The sequence below is a fragment of the Gracilinanus agilis genome, chromosome 2 (assembly GCF_016433145.1).
Source record: "Gracilinanus agilis isolate LMUSP501 chromosome 2, AgileGrace, whole genome shotgun sequence".
In the NCBI taxonomy this organism is placed as follows: Eukaryota; Metazoa; Chordata; class Mammalia; order Didelphimorphia; family Didelphidae; genus Gracilinanus; species Gracilinanus agilis.
The window spans coordinates 291,158,583-291,175,254 of NC_058131.1; the positions used below are offsets into that span (position 1 = coordinate 291,158,583).

Sequence of the window (16,672 nt, forward strand, 5' to 3'; positions counted from 1 at the left end):
TGGGCGCCTCTGATGGTGCGAATGTCTTTGCTGTGATTGGATATGAGGCGCTCTGGCCGAGGAGACTAGCTCTCTTCTATGATTCGAGGGAATCGCCCGACGCTGCGGAAGGATAGGTCAGAGCATACTTCCGGTGAGCGTCTGCCTCCTTCTCTTGCGCCTCCATGTTAATGGCGGTAGCGGTTGCCGACTTGAGACTCTAAACCGGCCCCCGCAGGGAAGCTACCCTTTCTTTCGGCTTCCGCCTGCCCTTGTCAGCACTCGCGCCCACGCCCTCCCTCGCCAGCATGTCTGTGGTGCCGCCCAACCGTTCGCAGACGGGCTGGCCCCGGGGTGTGAACCAGTTCGGGAACAAATACATCCAGCAGACCAAGCCTCTCACCCTGGAGCGCACCATCAACCTGTGAGTGACATCCCCTGCTGCCCCACTCCTCGGGCCGCGATGTGCCCTCTCCTCACGCGTTCCCACCGTCCCCAACTCCCTCCACGCCACGAGCACACCCGCGACGCCGCTTCGGTTTCTTCCCTACCGCTCCCCACCCCCAAGCGCGCCCCCAACTCCTTTTCCTGAGGCGCGCGCGCCCTCGAACCCGGGGCTTCCGTGGGCATGGCGGGCTCCCGCCTCGCCTTGGCGCTCTCGGTTTTTCACTCAACACGTGGGTGTGCCCCAGGCCAACATTCCTCCGACACCCCCATTTTAAACATCACCAGTTTAAAGGGTTTCAGGACATCATAGACTACATCTTCTTAATTCTTCAAATAGAGGATAGAAAGGACTTTGTCAATCCATAAACATTGCCCTGTGCCAGATTCGGGGCTAAGCGCTTGGTTACAGCCCCAGTCTTTTAGGAGTTACAATCTAATGTGGGGAGACTGTACAAACAAGCCATATACAGGATATATAGGAATCTACAGGGAAGACACGAGCATTAGGGAAATTCAGGAAAGGCATCCTGTAGAAGGTGAAATTTTGGTTGAGACTTGAAGCCAGGGGGCCAGGATGAGGAGGAAGAGTATTCCAGTCATGGGAGACAGCCAGAAAAAGTACCCAGAGTTAGGAGATGGAGCATCTTATTGTGAGGAGTGACAAGGAACCATCGTCACTAGATCACAGAATAAGTAGGGGAGGTGTAAGGTGTATTGAGATTGGAAGGGGTTGGGGCAACTGGGTTAAGAGCCAGGCCTAGAAACAGGAGGTCCTAGGTTCAAATATGGCCTCAGACATCTCCCAGCTGTGTGATCCTGGGCAAGCCACTTAACCTCCCTTGCCTAGCCCTTCTCTTCTGCCTTAGAACGAATACACAGTATTGATTCTAAGACTGAAGGTAAGGGTTAAAAAAAAAGATTGGGAGAGGCTGTAGGGTAGATTGTGAAGAGCTGGTTATACCAGGAATAAATGACAAAACTGGAAATCATAGATTATAAAGCTGGAAGACAGTCAATAAGCATTTATTAAGCACCCGTTATATGGCAGGCACTGTGTTAAGTACTAACGATACAGAGAAAGGCAAAAGAATCATCTACAAATGTAGATGATCATCTACAAAAATCCCTGCTCTCTAGAGTTCAGTATAATGGGAGAGATAACACAAATAACTATGTACAAACAAGATACACACACACACACACACACACACACACACACACAGAGTAAATTAGAGATAACAAATAGAAGGAAAGGGCATTTGAGAACATCCAGTCTAAATAGGTACAGAAGGGAGGAACCTCTACAAAAAAAAAGTCATAAAAACAAAACTTCACTTTCTTAATCTTTGGAGACCTAATTGATAGAGGCACTTGCAGTCATCTTTCCTTCTGGTAAGCAACTACATTATTTACCAAGTTGTCCATGTATTGTGGGTTTTTTGGAGCCCCTGCTTAGATATTTGGTTGATCTGTAAGTGGGAGGAAATGAGGTCTTTTTTCCTTTCCCTTTCAAGGATGTTGCCTTTTTTTTCCCCACTAGCCCAGCATCCTTGCAAGCATGTGGTTGCTATGTGGTACTGCACTGTTGCTATGGGAACACATCATTCTTTGCTAAGAGATAATGATCCCAGAAAAGCATATATGTTGAATTCTCTCCTCAAAATGAATGTGGCTTAAGATTTTTGCTTAAACTTAAAAGTTACAGTTTTGGGCAAACAGATTCTATCAGACAGATAATTCACATTTGGAATCTCATACCAGGAAATTGGCAGCAGACATTTTTTACTATTCTATGAGTGAGTGTATGTATTGTGAGAATTACTATTTATTCTACCATTTACTCAGTATTACAAAGTTAACAAAATGTAGGCACTTATTACCAGTCTTAAATTGTTTCCATTTGGTTAAAAAATAAAAGGAATGGTTATCATTGTAAAGAACTTAAAAACTTAGCTTGTGCCTTTAGTATTTTTGAGTATAAAATGTAGTCTGCTGATTTTTATCTCAGCAATTTGAAAATAATACCTAGAACTGTTGTCAAACTACCAAACCTGAAAGTATTCAAATTGAGTTGCTTAATCTTTTAATTTGTGGGTAGATGATCAGAATTAATGATCACTAATAATCTTCCAATTCTTATGCTATGAAAATTGACTTATGAGCCTGCCTGGAAACAACAAACATTTATAACATATAAGAAAATGCATTCTTAGTTTCAAATTAACAATTTTGAAACGCAATCTGTTGGAAAGTTATGTTGCTTAGTTGACTATGTTTTCATCTTTCTGGGTGGGCAAGAAACATGCTAAACTGAAAATAAACTTCATTCTTCTTTCTCAAAAAATTTTTTTTGTTGTTGTTTCAGTTTTGTCAGACTCTTCTTCACCCCATTTGGGTTTTCTTGGCAGAGTGGTTTGCCATTTTCCTTCTCCAGCTTGTTTTACAGCTGAGGAAACTGAGGCAAACAGTTAAATGACATGCTCAAGGTGTCACAGCTAGTAAGTGTCTGAGGCTGGATTTGGACTCAAGACTTCCTGACTCCAGGCCTGGCACTCTATCTACTGCACCACCTAGCTGCCCCTCAAAATAATTTAGGTAAAAATTTGATTTAAAGAACCTGTAAAGAATAATTTTCATGATTGTGATTTGTCTCTTGATTTTTCATTTTTCACTTTGAAGAACTCCAGAGGAACCAGGACTTGCAGGGTTGCTACATCATATCTAAAGATGTTCTTGGACCCTCTAGCCCAGGGGTTGGCAACGTATGGCTCTCGAGCCATATCTGGCTCTTTTTAGGGCCAGATATGGCTCTTTCTGCAGGAGCCATAAAGTCAATTTTTTTTTCAGGTGCTGTTATAGGAGCGCGCACTGTGAGCACTGTACAGCTCTCACGAAATTACATTTTAAAAAATGTGGCGTTTATGGCTCTCACAGCTAAAAAAGGTTGCCGACCCCTGCTCTAATCAAATAGTAATTACAATGTGTCAGTGAATTTTGCTGTATTTTTTCCTTTCATTTGAGAGTTAATTTAAAGTGAGAAAGTGCCTATAAATCTAATTTAGAAATAGTCAAGATGTTTGGTTTAGGCTTCTATTTGTTCTTTTTTGATGTTAGGGTTATGTTAGGTAAACTGTAACCCTTTCACTATCAGAATTTTATGGTAAATTAAGAATGTATGTGTGTGGCAAAACATTATCCCTCAAAATATAGGGAACATTTGGATTTGAGGAGGAGCCACCTGCAGGTAAAGAGTACAAAATGAACTGTAAGATACTAAATTTTTAAACTTGTCCCTAAAAAATTTAGAATTTTTCAGGGCTTGCATATCTTCTGTTTAACATGGGGGGTGTGGGGTGGAGGGGTGGGGACACGTACACATAACCTGTGATTTAGTGTAAGGAGTTTCCCCCTTTCTTCTTCCCCTTCTACCTCCCTCCCTCTTCCCTGGAAGCACTGAAAAATTGTTTTGCCTAGGATCAGGCAACCACTTTGTGTCAGAAGCAGGAATTGAATCCGTATCTTCTTGACTTTTGCCAGCTCCCCTTCCACCTCCTTTCCATCCACTAAGTTGCTAGGTGATGGGAGTAGATATATCTGGACCTGGAGTTTGGAGGGCCTGAATTCAAATGAAGCCTGAGACATTAGTCATGTGATTCAGGCCAAATTACTTAAATCAGTTTCAATTTCCTTATTTGTAAAATGGAGGTGATGATTAGCCCCTTTGTCTTTGAACTTTGAGGTTAAAATGAGATAATTTATGTAAAGTGCTTTGTAAACTTCAAAGTCTATATAAATGCTGGTTATTGTTGTCATTATTACTAATGCCTCTTGTAAGATGTTAATGTTTATGTGAATTACCTCTCTGGAAGACTGTCTGACTCCTTTGGAGGAGTGGATATTTCCTGGCTTGATCACTTGGTTTTGTAATTGGGACAGAAGGGCTTAAAAATTAAAATGGGTTTTAAATCAGAAAATGGAAGGAGAATTCTGGATGAATTGATCCAAAAATAGAGTGGCCTAAGAGGTATCCTTTCAAAAAAGCCTATTTAAAAGTATGTAAAAGTAGAGAACATTTAAGAGTACAGCTGGAAGGGCTTGGAGATAGCTTAGTGGATAGAGGGCCAGGCCTGGAGATCAGAGGCCCCCTGTTCAAATTTGGCCTCAGACACTTCCTAGCCATGTGACCCAAGGCAAGTCACTTAGTCCCAGTCGCCTAGCTTTTACCACTCTTTTGCCTTGGAACAGATAGTTAGTATCAATTCTGAAACAGAAAGTAAGAATTTTTTTTTTTTAAAGAATATAGCTGGAAGAGTGGAACTATTGATGGAGTGGTATGATTCAACTGAGAGAACCTGAGGGGGTTAGAGATATGATACTTTAACGAGGAAAGGTTGCTTAAAAAATACAGACTTTGTTGACAGAGGTCTGTATAATCAAAGCTATGGTTTTTTTCAGGTGCAATGTATAGCTTCAAGAGTTGGACTATAAAGAAAACTGAGCTTCAAGACTCTAGGGCAAACTTTTTAGAGGGGGGCCAAAGGAAAGGAAATGCTCATCTGTCAGTCTGTTTCTAAGGCGACTCTTTCAAAATTTCTTTGTATTGTATCCTACTCATTGTATTCATCAGATTAGGAATAATGTCCCTCAGCCAGATGGAACATTTCAGGGGGCTACATCTGGCCCTCAGGCCATAGTTTGCCCATCACTGGTCTAGGCAGTGATGGTGAACCTTTTAGAGACCAAGTGACATGCCCTGTCCCCCCAAACTGAGTGCTGCCCTCCCTACTCCCCTTACGCCAGACAGGGAAGGGAGGAAGTGCTCTTATTGGGCTGATGGGCAAAGTGAAAAAATGTCCTCAGGCATAGTGGAGAGGGGTAAGGGAGCAGCTTGCCCCACTGGCCTTCTAGTAACTGGTTCTAGTGGGTGATGGTGCTCATGCCCTCTATGGCATGCCTGTCAAGTCTTAAGAGATCAAATCAGTCGATACTTAAAAAAAATTAATTCAGACTATTCACTGGAAGGTCAAATATTGAAAATGAAGCTTAAATATTTTGGCCACATAATGAGCAGACAAGACTCATTGGAAAAGACTGATTGTGGGAAAGATCGAAGGCAAAAAGAGAAGAGGATGGGGCAGCTGGGTAGCTCAGTGGAGTGAGAATCAGGCCTAGAGACAGGAGGTCCTAGGTTCAAACCTGGCCTCAGCCACTTCCCAGCTGTGTGACCCTGGGCAAGTCACTTGACCCCCATTGCCCACCCTTACCAATCTTCCACCTAGGAGACAATACACCGAAGTACAAGGGTTTAAAAAAGAGAGAGAAGAGGATAGGGGATGAGATGGAAACATTGAATATGAACTTGGACAGACTTTGAGAGATATTAGAGGATAGAAAGACCTATCATGCAATGTTGCAAGGGGACCAGACACAACTGAATGAACAACACCAACATTTGGAGACTTTAGCCCAGTTTGTGGGGAAGTTCCCTGTTGATTTCAACCTGAAGCTACGGTGAAGCAGGCCTAAGAAAAAGATGTACAAGATTTAAAAGGATGGTCAGTAGGAAGAAAGAGGGTGGACGAAGAAAAGAAATTTCAGCAGCCTCCAGGGTTTGAACGAGGGAAGTAGGGACAGAAAGTGACAAGCTGAGGTTTCCCTGGTATATGAATTGTACAAGAAATCATTCTTATTGATCTTTTGTACATTTGAACTTGATTGTATGTGGTAGAAAGAGTGTAACTAAAGATTAGAAAATTGAGGAAAGATAAATCCTAGGATGTGGTCTTTGAAAGAACAATTTTTGCTATGTAGTGCTTTCATCTTAGCAGAAAAGAGGAGATAGCTAGTCTTTGCTAGTGGGAAATATCTGTTTAGAAGAAGATTGGCATTCCTATATAACAGTGATGGCAAACCTTTTTGAGACCAAGTACCCAAATTGCAACCCTCATGCTGACAGGGGAGGGAGGAAGTGCTCCCATTGGTCTGCTGGGCAAAGGAGCAGATCATGTGAGAAATGTCCTCAGCCATGCATGGAGATGGGGAAGGGAGCAGCCCCTTCTGGCATGCATATAATAAGTTTGTCAACACGGCTATATAGGATTACTCCTAAACCTAATGTTAACTGGAACTATAATCTGTTACATCACACATATCAGGAGATCTCTAAGCAGAACATTTGGGTAGCACTTGGGAGCTTTTTATAATGGAATAAGACTTTATATCTTGTTTAGAGTTTGTCCATATGTTATTCTGACCCTTATGACCCTATTTGGGATTTTCTTGGCAAAGATACTGGAGTGCTTTGCATTACCTTCTCCAGCTTATTTTACAGAAGAGGAAACTGAGGCAAACAGGGTTAAGCGACTTGCCATGGGTTACAGAACAAGTATCTAAGAGTAGGTTTGAACTCAGGGGAGATGAGTCTTTCTGACTCCAGGTCTTATACTCTATCCACTGTGCCACCTAGCTGCCCATCCCCATATATAGAAGTCCTGTAGATACTCAGCACTTTCTCTGTGAGTGGCAGGCAGTCTGGTAAAGAGAAAATGGGGAAGACTTGACTGTGTTCAAATTCAGTCTTTTATACATACTAGCTGTGTGACCATGGGCTAGTCACTTAATCTCTCAAGTGTCCCCAAAATTCTCTTGAGTACTCCAGAAAGCTATGTTGGTTGAACAAGTTTCCACACAAATATTTCCCTGTACTAATGGGTCCCAAACAAATGTATATATTGTTGAGTATATGATAGTGTGTATTTGTGTATGTATGTGTGTGTGTGTGTGTGTGTGTGTGTGTGTAAAGTCATAGACACACAAACATAATCAAAGATATGAGCTTCATTTTCCAGGATTGTAAGATCTGTGGTTATGGGAGGATGTTAATGAGATGTTAAGATTTGCAAACCTTAAAGCCCTATAGAAAGCCAGATTTTAGTTAAGCACTATGTCAGATGCCATGAGAATTTACAATCTAGCAGTAGGTTATTGTGGTTGGATTCATCATTTTCAGGTTATGCACTTTTTTTGTTGTTTGCAGGTACCCACTTACAAATTATACCTTTGGTACAAAAGAGCCTCTTTATGAAAAGGATAGCTCTGTTGCAGCTCGATTTCAGAGGATGAGAGAGGAATTTGACAAGATTGGAATGAGGCGGACTGTAGAGGGTGTTCTCATTGTTCATGAGCACCGGTTACCCCATGTGTTACTCCTGCAGCTGGGCACAACTTTTTTCAAACTGTAAGTTCTGGAAATTGATAATCAGGTTGCTTTTAATAAAACTGCTGTGTAACAGAACTTTTAAAGTACTATCACTTATGATTAAGTCTTTTTTTACTGCTCTGCCTTTTTAATAGTAAAATGTCTAGTTCGTTTCTATTTATTACCAATGTTAGAGATTCAGCTATATTAAACTTCTTTAAAATGAATTTTTCCAAGTTTAATCCCTGTAGTTGCATTACTTTTTTTTTTTAAAACCCTTAATTTCAGTGTATTGTCTCATAGGTGGAAGAGTGGTACAGGTGGGCAATGGGGGTCAAGTGACTTGCCCAGGGTCACACAGCTGGGAAGGGGCTGAGGCCGGGTTTGAACCTAGGACCTCCTGTCTCTAGGCCTGACTCACTCCTCTGAGCTACCCAGCTGCCCCAGTTGCATTACTTTTTATAGGAACAATTGGTATTTTTATCTAAAAAATGAATAGTCTCCCCCTCCCCCCTCTTTAAATATCATGGGATTTTGCTTATGACATTCATTAACAAAGTTTACTTTTACTATCTTGTTTGATTTTTATGGAAATATGTGTTTGGCCAGTAACTGGACTATGCTAGAAGGAAAAGTCTGCCATTGAATCTAGAGCTAGATATTACACTGCAAGGAAAGACTAGAGCCACTGCACAAGAGCCTCCCTATTCTCTTGTTCCTTAAATGTATTTCTGCTTGTCAGTATATCCTTAAGTGAGACAGTGGAGTGGGCAGATGGCTGGTAAATAGATTTTTATTTGGAAGGCCAACATATATAATGAAATTTGTTTGAATAGGTATTTGCAATGCTAAAATTTTCATTTTGTGTTGTCATTGAACATTTAGCTTTCTAGAATGTAAGGTTACTGATTTTAAAAACCCTTAAAATTAAATAATTTAAGTTTAGATCAAGCTTACTATTTCAAATCCTTAATAGAAGTAGTCAGTAAAGTATAAATTCTGGGGATACAAAGGAAAGCAAAAACAATCCTTGCCCTCAAGAAGTGTATAATATTCTGTTTGGGGAAGATAATGTTAATGAGTAGGTACTTTGAGATCTGTCCAGAGAATATGGAATTTAATATGGGTGGGGCAAGGCACTAAACAGTTGGGGGATTGGGAAAGGCCTCCTGCAGAAGGTAAGATTTAAACTGAGTCTTGAAGGGAAATTGCTACATAGAGGTGAAGAGGGAGATTATTTGAGGCATGAGAGAGAGCTCATCCAAAGGCATCAAGATGGAAGGTGTAGTGGCTGCTTGAGGAAATGCAAGTAGCTAATTCTGTAGGGAGGTACTAGAGCCCTTTGAGCTATAGGAATGATGTGATCAGACCTTTTAAAAAATCACTTTGGCAGTGGAATGGAGGGAAGAATGTCATGGGGAGAGATTTGAAGCAGGGAGTGAGTCAGAAAGCAAGTGCAGGGTAAGGTGGTGATTAACTGTGTGAGTAGAGAGGAGGAGATATAAGAGATGGTATGAAGATAGAAGTGACATATGTCAGTGTTTTAGGTATATGAATGAGGTGTATGAGTGAAGAGTAATAACACCAAAGTTGCACACCTCATGATTGAGAGGATGGTAATACCCTCAGAAGAAATAGAGAAGTTGGAAAGTCAGGTGTGTTTTATAAGAAGAAAATGAGTTTGGTTTGAAAATATTGAGTTGGAGATGCCTAGGGGACCTCTGATTCAAAATGTCCAAAAGGCAATCGATGATGCAAAAGTTTTAGTGTAATTTTAAGCTATTATCCTTAAAACATTAAATCTTAAAATTGTACTAAGACTTTGTAGATACCTTGTATATTTGGGGAATTATTTACAGAGAAGATAATTGAACTGTGATCACCAAGTGAGAAAGTTTAAGAGAGAAAGGGCAGAACCTTGAAGATCATTGCTGCTTAGTTGGCATGACATGGAGATTGGGAAGTATGTAGTGTGTATGTAAGAGCAAAACAAGATTTTATTAGTGCCATGTTACAGAGAGCGAGAAGGATCCACATTCAAAAAGGGCCTTTAGTTTTTGCAGTGAAGAGATTTGTAAAGGATAGTTCAATCGAATGATAAGATTGCAGGCTACATTGCAGAGGATTTAGAATGAAGTGAGATGAGAAGAGTGGAGCCACTTAGTATGGATGACTTTCTTAGGGACTTGGCCAAGAAAGGAAGTAGAAACACATGATAGTGGCTAGTGGGAAAATTTAAGATCAAGTGAGGGCTTTTTAAAGAATGGGAGAGACCAGGGGCATTTTTCCAGGCAGCAAGGCAGGGCAGGTGTCAGTAGAAAGAGATTCAAACTAATTGGGAGAATGGGGTTTGATAATGGGAGGTAGGAGTGGAAAAGGGATGCCTGACTGGAGAAGTCAGAAGGGGATGGGATCAAGGATGCATAAAGCAAGGTTTACCCTACCAATCAGAAGGGACCACCTCTTCATCTTAGACCAGAATGGAGGAGATAAGTAGGCATTAACATAGTAGTTTTTCACAATACTCTTTTGAATATTTTAAGGCTTGATATTTGAAATATTGGCATATTTCATTTGGAAATTAAAATTTCACTTTTGTGATTTCTTGGGCAAAACAAATGTTACAGTAATTTTGTTAAAATTTTAACAATTTTAACAATTAACAGACCTGGTGGTGAACTTAATCCAGGAGAAGATGAAGTAGAAGGACTCAAACGTTTAATGACAGAGGTATTTTCTTTTACTTCACTTTTTAAATACAAATATTTTCAAATTGGTGAGTAATTGGGATTATTTATGTATAAATGACCTTGATTTATTTGGAGTTTTATTTGTTTGTCTTGTTGAGATTTTAGTTTCATTGGTTAAACTTTAGCCACAGAAGTTATGGTACATGGTTAATTATTTTATCTTTTCCCTTTGAATTATTCCTTGTAGTCATTATTAACTATGATTATAAATTTGTTGCCTTTTTAAAAAAAACATTCTAGTGTCAGATGCTGTATACTTTATTCCAAAAATTTGCAAGATAGTGTGATTTTTGAAGGCACTGTAATTCTTAGAACTTGTTCTGGGTTAGATTTTTATATGATAAGAAACAGAATTAGAAAGATACCAGAGCACTTGTTTGGTAAAATGAAGAAGTATATTTCTATGATGGTTGGGCAGAAGTTCTTTAACATACTTGAAACATACCTTGGATGAATATAGTGAAAAATATCAATATGGACACTTGCTTGCAGTAGTTGAAATAGCCAATTTATAGAAGCCCCTGGTAAAAGAAACTGCTGAATGAATTCTTGAAAAATATCTCAGACAGCTGGCTAATTTAAAGCAGTGACCAGCTTCATGGTTTCGTTGTATAGTTAGAAAAGAGAAATAGGTTTGCCCTCCTCAAGCAGTCGATTACAGTTATTCAGTTTGAAATAATTATGAATGCTATGAGATTGACAGATACAACAAAGTAAACAGGCAAAATCCTTTAGAGAGGGCAAATTGTTAGTATGGAAAATCTTTTGTAATATATGTATTGCCAGAAGGGACATCCACATTTAGGTATCAGTACATAGATATGTTCAATTTTTTACTAATTATAAATTACTTCTTTTTGATAGATATTGGGGCGCCAAGATGGAGTTCTGCAAGATTGGGTCATTGATGACTGCATTGGTAATTGGTGGAGACCAAATTTTGAACCCCCACAGGTTGGTGTCTTAAATTATCCATAGAGATATATTGGGATTATATAAAACAAAAGATACCAAAATTCTTTTTCAGATGGCCATAGCAGAGGTGATTTTGTCTTAAAAAGAGTTGCATGCATTTAGCATTTCTTTGAAAGAGTTCAATAAGCTAATTAATTTAATGCTATGTGTGTTTAACAGGTGAATTATATTTTTCTCTACTGTTGTTTAGTAGTGTCTAACTCTTCATGGTCCCATTTGGGTTTTTCTTGGCAGAAATACTGGACTGGTTTGCCATTTTCTTCTCCATCTCATTTTATAGATGAGGAAACTGAGACAAACAGAGTTATGTGACTGGCCCTGGGTCACACAGCTAGTAAGTTTCTGAGAACAGATTGAACCTAGGAAGAGGAGTCTTCCATAGTCTAGACCTGGCACTCTATCTACTGAGTCATTTAGGTACCCATTTCTCCCCATAGTAAATATTAGATTATCTTTTTTCCTTTTCAATTTCTGTTGATATCTTGTTTTTATATCACTTTCATTCCAGTAGGTAGTCTCTTCACCATCTCCTACACAATATTGTAGTAGAGAATTTTTAGAAGAGGAAATGCAAGCTTTAAAATAAATATTGTCTAGATTTTCATGTATAAATGCCCCTTAAATTCTTTTCATATAGAAATATTTTTTAAATTCTGAAGGCCTTTAAAGAGTGATGGCTTAATCTTGTTCGATTAATGAAACTCCCTTGAGATAATTGGAGATGTCAGAAAGGTCAAAAAGACAAGAAATATAAAGGTTTGACCTCAGTATTAAGCTTAAGTTTAAACTAGAAATGTGCCTAGTGTATTGCCTAGTCTCTAATAGTGCATTGGATATAATGACACTCTGCCTCACCTACATCTTTCCCCATGGAATATTTTTATACAAATGCAATCAAGTATCGAGCTGTATCTTACATAGATACATAGATACATATCTATGTATATGAACCTTAAATCTTTTTTCCCCTCTTTTTTAAACTTCAATTGGTAAAACCATCTTTTCACCCATCTGCTATCTTTCTAAGTCATTGTTAATTTGCTTGGTTTGTGCCAAATTGTGAGACCAGTGGATAGAAGCAGTTTTTTCTAGTTTATTACAAAGTAGGGATGACTAAGTAAAATAAACTTTGGGGGGACCAGGTGGACCTACATTTTTAACAGTGTGAAAGGGCCTCTGGTGAGGAACTTCTCTCTACCAGTGTAGATATTGTACTTAGAGTGGGGCACCAGAAGATTAAATAATTTGTTTAGGTTTACACAGCAAGATTGTATCGGAGGAGAGGTCTTCATAACTCTAAGACCAACTCTATCCACTATGCCATGTTGCCTCAATAAAACTTTTTAAAAACAAGCTCTCAGGAGATCTATGTTCTGTTTCGGGACTGAGTAAATACTTTTATACTTCAGTTTCCTCGTGTAAAATGAGAGGGGTAGATTAGATGATCTGTGAGGAATTTTTAAGATCTCAAATTCTTTTTTGTTTTCTTACTAATTTCTTGATAAATGACAACTTCATAAAGGCATTTTAAAATAATCACACCAGAACTTTAGAAAATTTAACATCATGATGGAGGAAGGGAACTCATGAGTTTTTTTCTTTTTGTTTTTTAAATCAAGTTTATGCAAAAGTCATTTAAAATTTTAATATTTTTCAGAAGTCTGGATCTACTGGTTATATGCTCAGATGTTTTTAGTGATTTATTCTTAATTCTCTTCTTATTTTAGTACCCATATATTCCAGCACATATTACAAAGCCTAAAGAGCACAAAAAACTCTTTTTGGTTCAGCTTCAAGAAAAAGGTAAATGTTTGCTGCTGACACAGTTTTACTCCTAAGACTCAGAATATTTCTAGTTTTTAAAAAAAATTTTTCTTAAAACTTACTTTGAAGGAAATTAGCTTAGAATCTTTGGTAATTTCGATGCATCAATTCAGCATTAAAAGAATTAACCTAGTTAACACATGTACTTATTATGTGTTGCTTGATAATAAACTCAGATATTGACTGGATTTGGGACAGAAGAGGTGAGACTTCTGGCTCTGAGGCCAATTCTCTAACCATTACTCCACATCTGCCATTTATAAAGTTTAGTAGAAGGAAAAATTAAAGTAACTGGTTCTAAATAAAAACTACTTTGAAAGCGAGTAAGCACTGAGTACACAACTCACAATTTGGGCTCTGTGATGTTCAGAATTGGTACTGACTTTCATAAACTGTATAATTACTCTTGGAGAAGTAAGGATTACATAGCTTTTCAAACTGAGTGGTTTCTTAAATCCATTTTGTGGATTAAAATTTTTAATAAAAACCAGAGATATTATTGTAACTCTTATGACAAACTGCTGTTTATATCCTTATGTTTCACTTACATTGCCAGAATTTAAAAAGTGAATATAGATGCCTCAAATTGACATTAGTATTAATGTTACTCCATAGGGGTAATTAGCTTAAAAGCAGTAAATAAGAGAATGTTATTTATATAAGGTTGTTGAAATAGATTTGCATAATCTTCCCCCCCCCCCAAATATTTCTAAAATATCATAAATTTAATAAGAACCTAATAAGAAACTTTTTAAGTACTAAAGCATTATACTATGTCAGTAATAATTGTGTTATTTTTTTTAACAAATTAAAAGATTAATTCTTTTTTTAGCCTTGTTTGCGGTCCCAAAAAATTACAAACTGGTAGCTGCGCCATTGTTTGAATTATATGACAATGCACCAGGATATGGACCTATCATTTCCAGCCTTCCTCAGCTTTTGAGCAGGTAAAGAATGTCAGGGTATCATTAATATGTATTGAAGATTTAGAATGTTCTGAAAAGATCAAGGAGTAATCATTTTCTGGATTCTGGTGCATTTTAATTTTAGAAACCATATCTTAGGTCAGTAAGGAGTACAGATAATCACATTTAAGATGGCATAGATTAAAACAGTTTAGCTAAAGAGTTAGCTTGGGGCAATTAAGGTATGTTGAGCTGGAGATTAAAAGCTTTTAATTTAGTGTAGTATTACAAACCTAGAAGATATAAATGCAAGCAAATTTTAAGGAAATAAATATTTCCAGGAATGTTTGGTACTAAAATTTTGTGACTTTTGATGTAATATCTAGCTGAGTTACTTGTATTGAAGTCCTTTATCAGAAGAAGAGGGTGTCTTGAGGCCTTGTTGGAGTATAAGTATACAAAAAGAAAAGTGGAAGAGTTGAATCTCTAACTGTGCTTAAAGTATTACCCTTCTGTTACAGACTGCCTAATGAATAATGAACTAGGTCCTGGGTTTCTCTATGCCTCTATACTTTACTATATTTTTATGAGGCACATGCTGGATATCGATGTTATTTTGTTTTTTTTAATTAAGGATCTATAAAAATTACCCTAGTAATAAAAAGACTTTCTCTTTTTTTAAATCCAGGTTCAATTTTATTTACAACTGAATTCCTGAGCCGTGGAGGAGTAAAAGAAGCCGTCTCTGTGAGCACAGCTATACAATGTAGAAGAAGAATAAACAGGATAGGAAGTTTCTTTTTGTTTTTCCCCCTTTTTGCCTCAAGATTGTTTCCCCAAATTGCCTCATACTTTATATTGTTTGCATAGTAAAGTGAATCTGAAGAACTGTCCTAGATAGTGGTGTAAACAAATGTGATAATGTATATTTCACTTTTGGTTCTACCCATACTTTTTGTACAACATTAAACAAAGTGGACCTATTTCTATTTGCATTTTTTACTTTATATTAAATCTTTCTTTTAAATCCTTACAGGTGATGATCATAATATTTTATTCTAGGCTGGTGGTTATTAATGGGAAACTTTAGATTTAGTGCACCAAACTACATTTGGTCCCTGTTATAATATCATTGTAAGGGTTCTTGAAGCATAATCATGATGAGATCCTTCAGGTACTGCTGAGATCTAGTTTTCCTCAAATGGAGTCAAAGGATTCTTCAAAAAAGTAGGGACTCTCAAAAATTTACTTGAAAAATTAGTGAGACTACATTGCAAAAACAAGATAAGAGTGGTCTAAAATGAGAGGCTACTCTTCAGTTTTTTATTTAATGGGAAGGTAAGTCTGTATGTTGTGATATTTTGTTTACTACAGAAACATGCCATTCAATATGGACCTGTCTTTCCAAGATATTTTTAGAACTTTAGTAAAGACATTGTTCTGTAATAGGTTAATTAACACCCTTTAAAATACAGGTTTTTTTCATGGTTTTATTCACTGGGTGGTGTTTTGGTGCTCTGAGACATTGGGTATAACATACATGTTAACCTATATATATTTATATGTAAATCGATGAAAACATAATCATGGATATTAACACTAAAAACTATCCAAAATATTTTTGTAATCCAAGTTAATTTAGCAGTTAAGGAAGGCAGAAGCTAACTTTTTGTATGTACAAGTAAAAAGAAACCAAATGAAGACTTTAAAATTTGTGCCTAATTAAGTTTTAAATTTGTTTGGAAAAAACTTTTATGGATGAAGGAATTTCTTCAAATACAAATGAGTAATTTTGATTTTTTTAGATGTATATGTGTAATTAAGATTTTAATATAGAATTTATTGATGATGGACTTTAATGGAAAGAAGTCAACAACAACTGATAGCTTAAAGTTTATATAATTAGGTATAGAGTCAATATTCAGCAGTAAATTGTTCTTATAAATGAGTTCTCTTGGGCCCTTAATTATCTCTGATACTTAGTATAGTAAATCTCTTCTAAATAATCCCAGATGTGGGAATTAAACATTATTCCTAAATTATCACTCTAATTAAAAGGCGATATATTTTTGCTTACCTTTTGTTTAAATTGAAATACTAATTTTAGAATTGAGTTGAGGCCATGCTTACATGCTTTCATAGAATGGAATATCACCTGAAACTTTGATCATGCTTATTTGTTGTGATGACCAGATGGTCCCATTCTTCTGTTTAAGTCATTCAGGATTTAGTGGTTTGACTTTTGGATGGCCTCATTATGTCCTGAATGTGACTGCTGAATAGCCCTGTCCAGGATGTAAGGAGGATTTGATTTGGAAATTGCTTTGGGGAATTTCAAACCTATTTGTTTGGCCTTGTTTCACCAGCAGTGTAGTCTAATTCCCCTTTTCAAAACCTGCCACTAAGAAAATCCAAACTTCACTGTTCTTTGAATAGAATGTATAACTACACCTAGGCCTTCCTTGATGTTCTTTTCGAGGGTCCAAGGTTGGGGTAGTTTTTGCGTGTCTGTGATATTCGTGTTTTTGTTCGTTTGTCATTTAAGAAAAAATCTTGGTCAGATATTTTTGTTGTTTTCTAGTGCAGTTGTGGCT

At 37.5% G+C, this 16,672-nt stretch overlaps 1 protein-coding gene across 1 annotated transcript; it reads left to right on the forward strand.

Moving 5' to 3' along the window:
• The first annotated feature begins 155 nt into the window (after window positions 1–155).
• Window positions 156–15,061, forward strand: NUDT21 (nudix hydrolase 21). The gene is made up of 7 exons (XM_044661408.1): window positions 156–403; window positions 7,463–7,663; window positions 10,291–10,354; window positions 11,239–11,328; window positions 13,077–13,152; window positions 14,006–14,120; window positions 14,767–15,061. The coding sequence occupies exons 1-7, from the start codon at window positions 288–290 to the stop codon at window positions 14,786–14,788; spliced, it is 684 nt and encodes a 227-aa protein (XP_044517343.1). The 5' UTR covers window positions 156–287; the 3' UTR covers window positions 14,789–15,061.
• Window positions 15,062–16,672: the final 1,611 nt, after the last annotated feature.

Bases quoted from the DNA above. Each gene is read 5' to 3' on its own strand.
- NUDT21 (XM_044661408.1), top strand. From the start codon at position 288: ATGTCTGTGGTGCCGCCCAACCGTTCGCAGACGGGCTGGCCCCGGGGT. The intron at 7,664-10,290 runs GTAAGTTCTGGA...AACAATTAACAG, and splicing joins GGCACAACTTTTTTCAAACT to ACCTGGTGGTGAACTTAATC. The intron at 13,153-14,005 runs GTAAATGTTTGC...TTCTTTTTTTAG, and splicing joins GGTTCAGCTTCAAGAAAAAG to CCTTGTTTGCGGTCCCAAAA.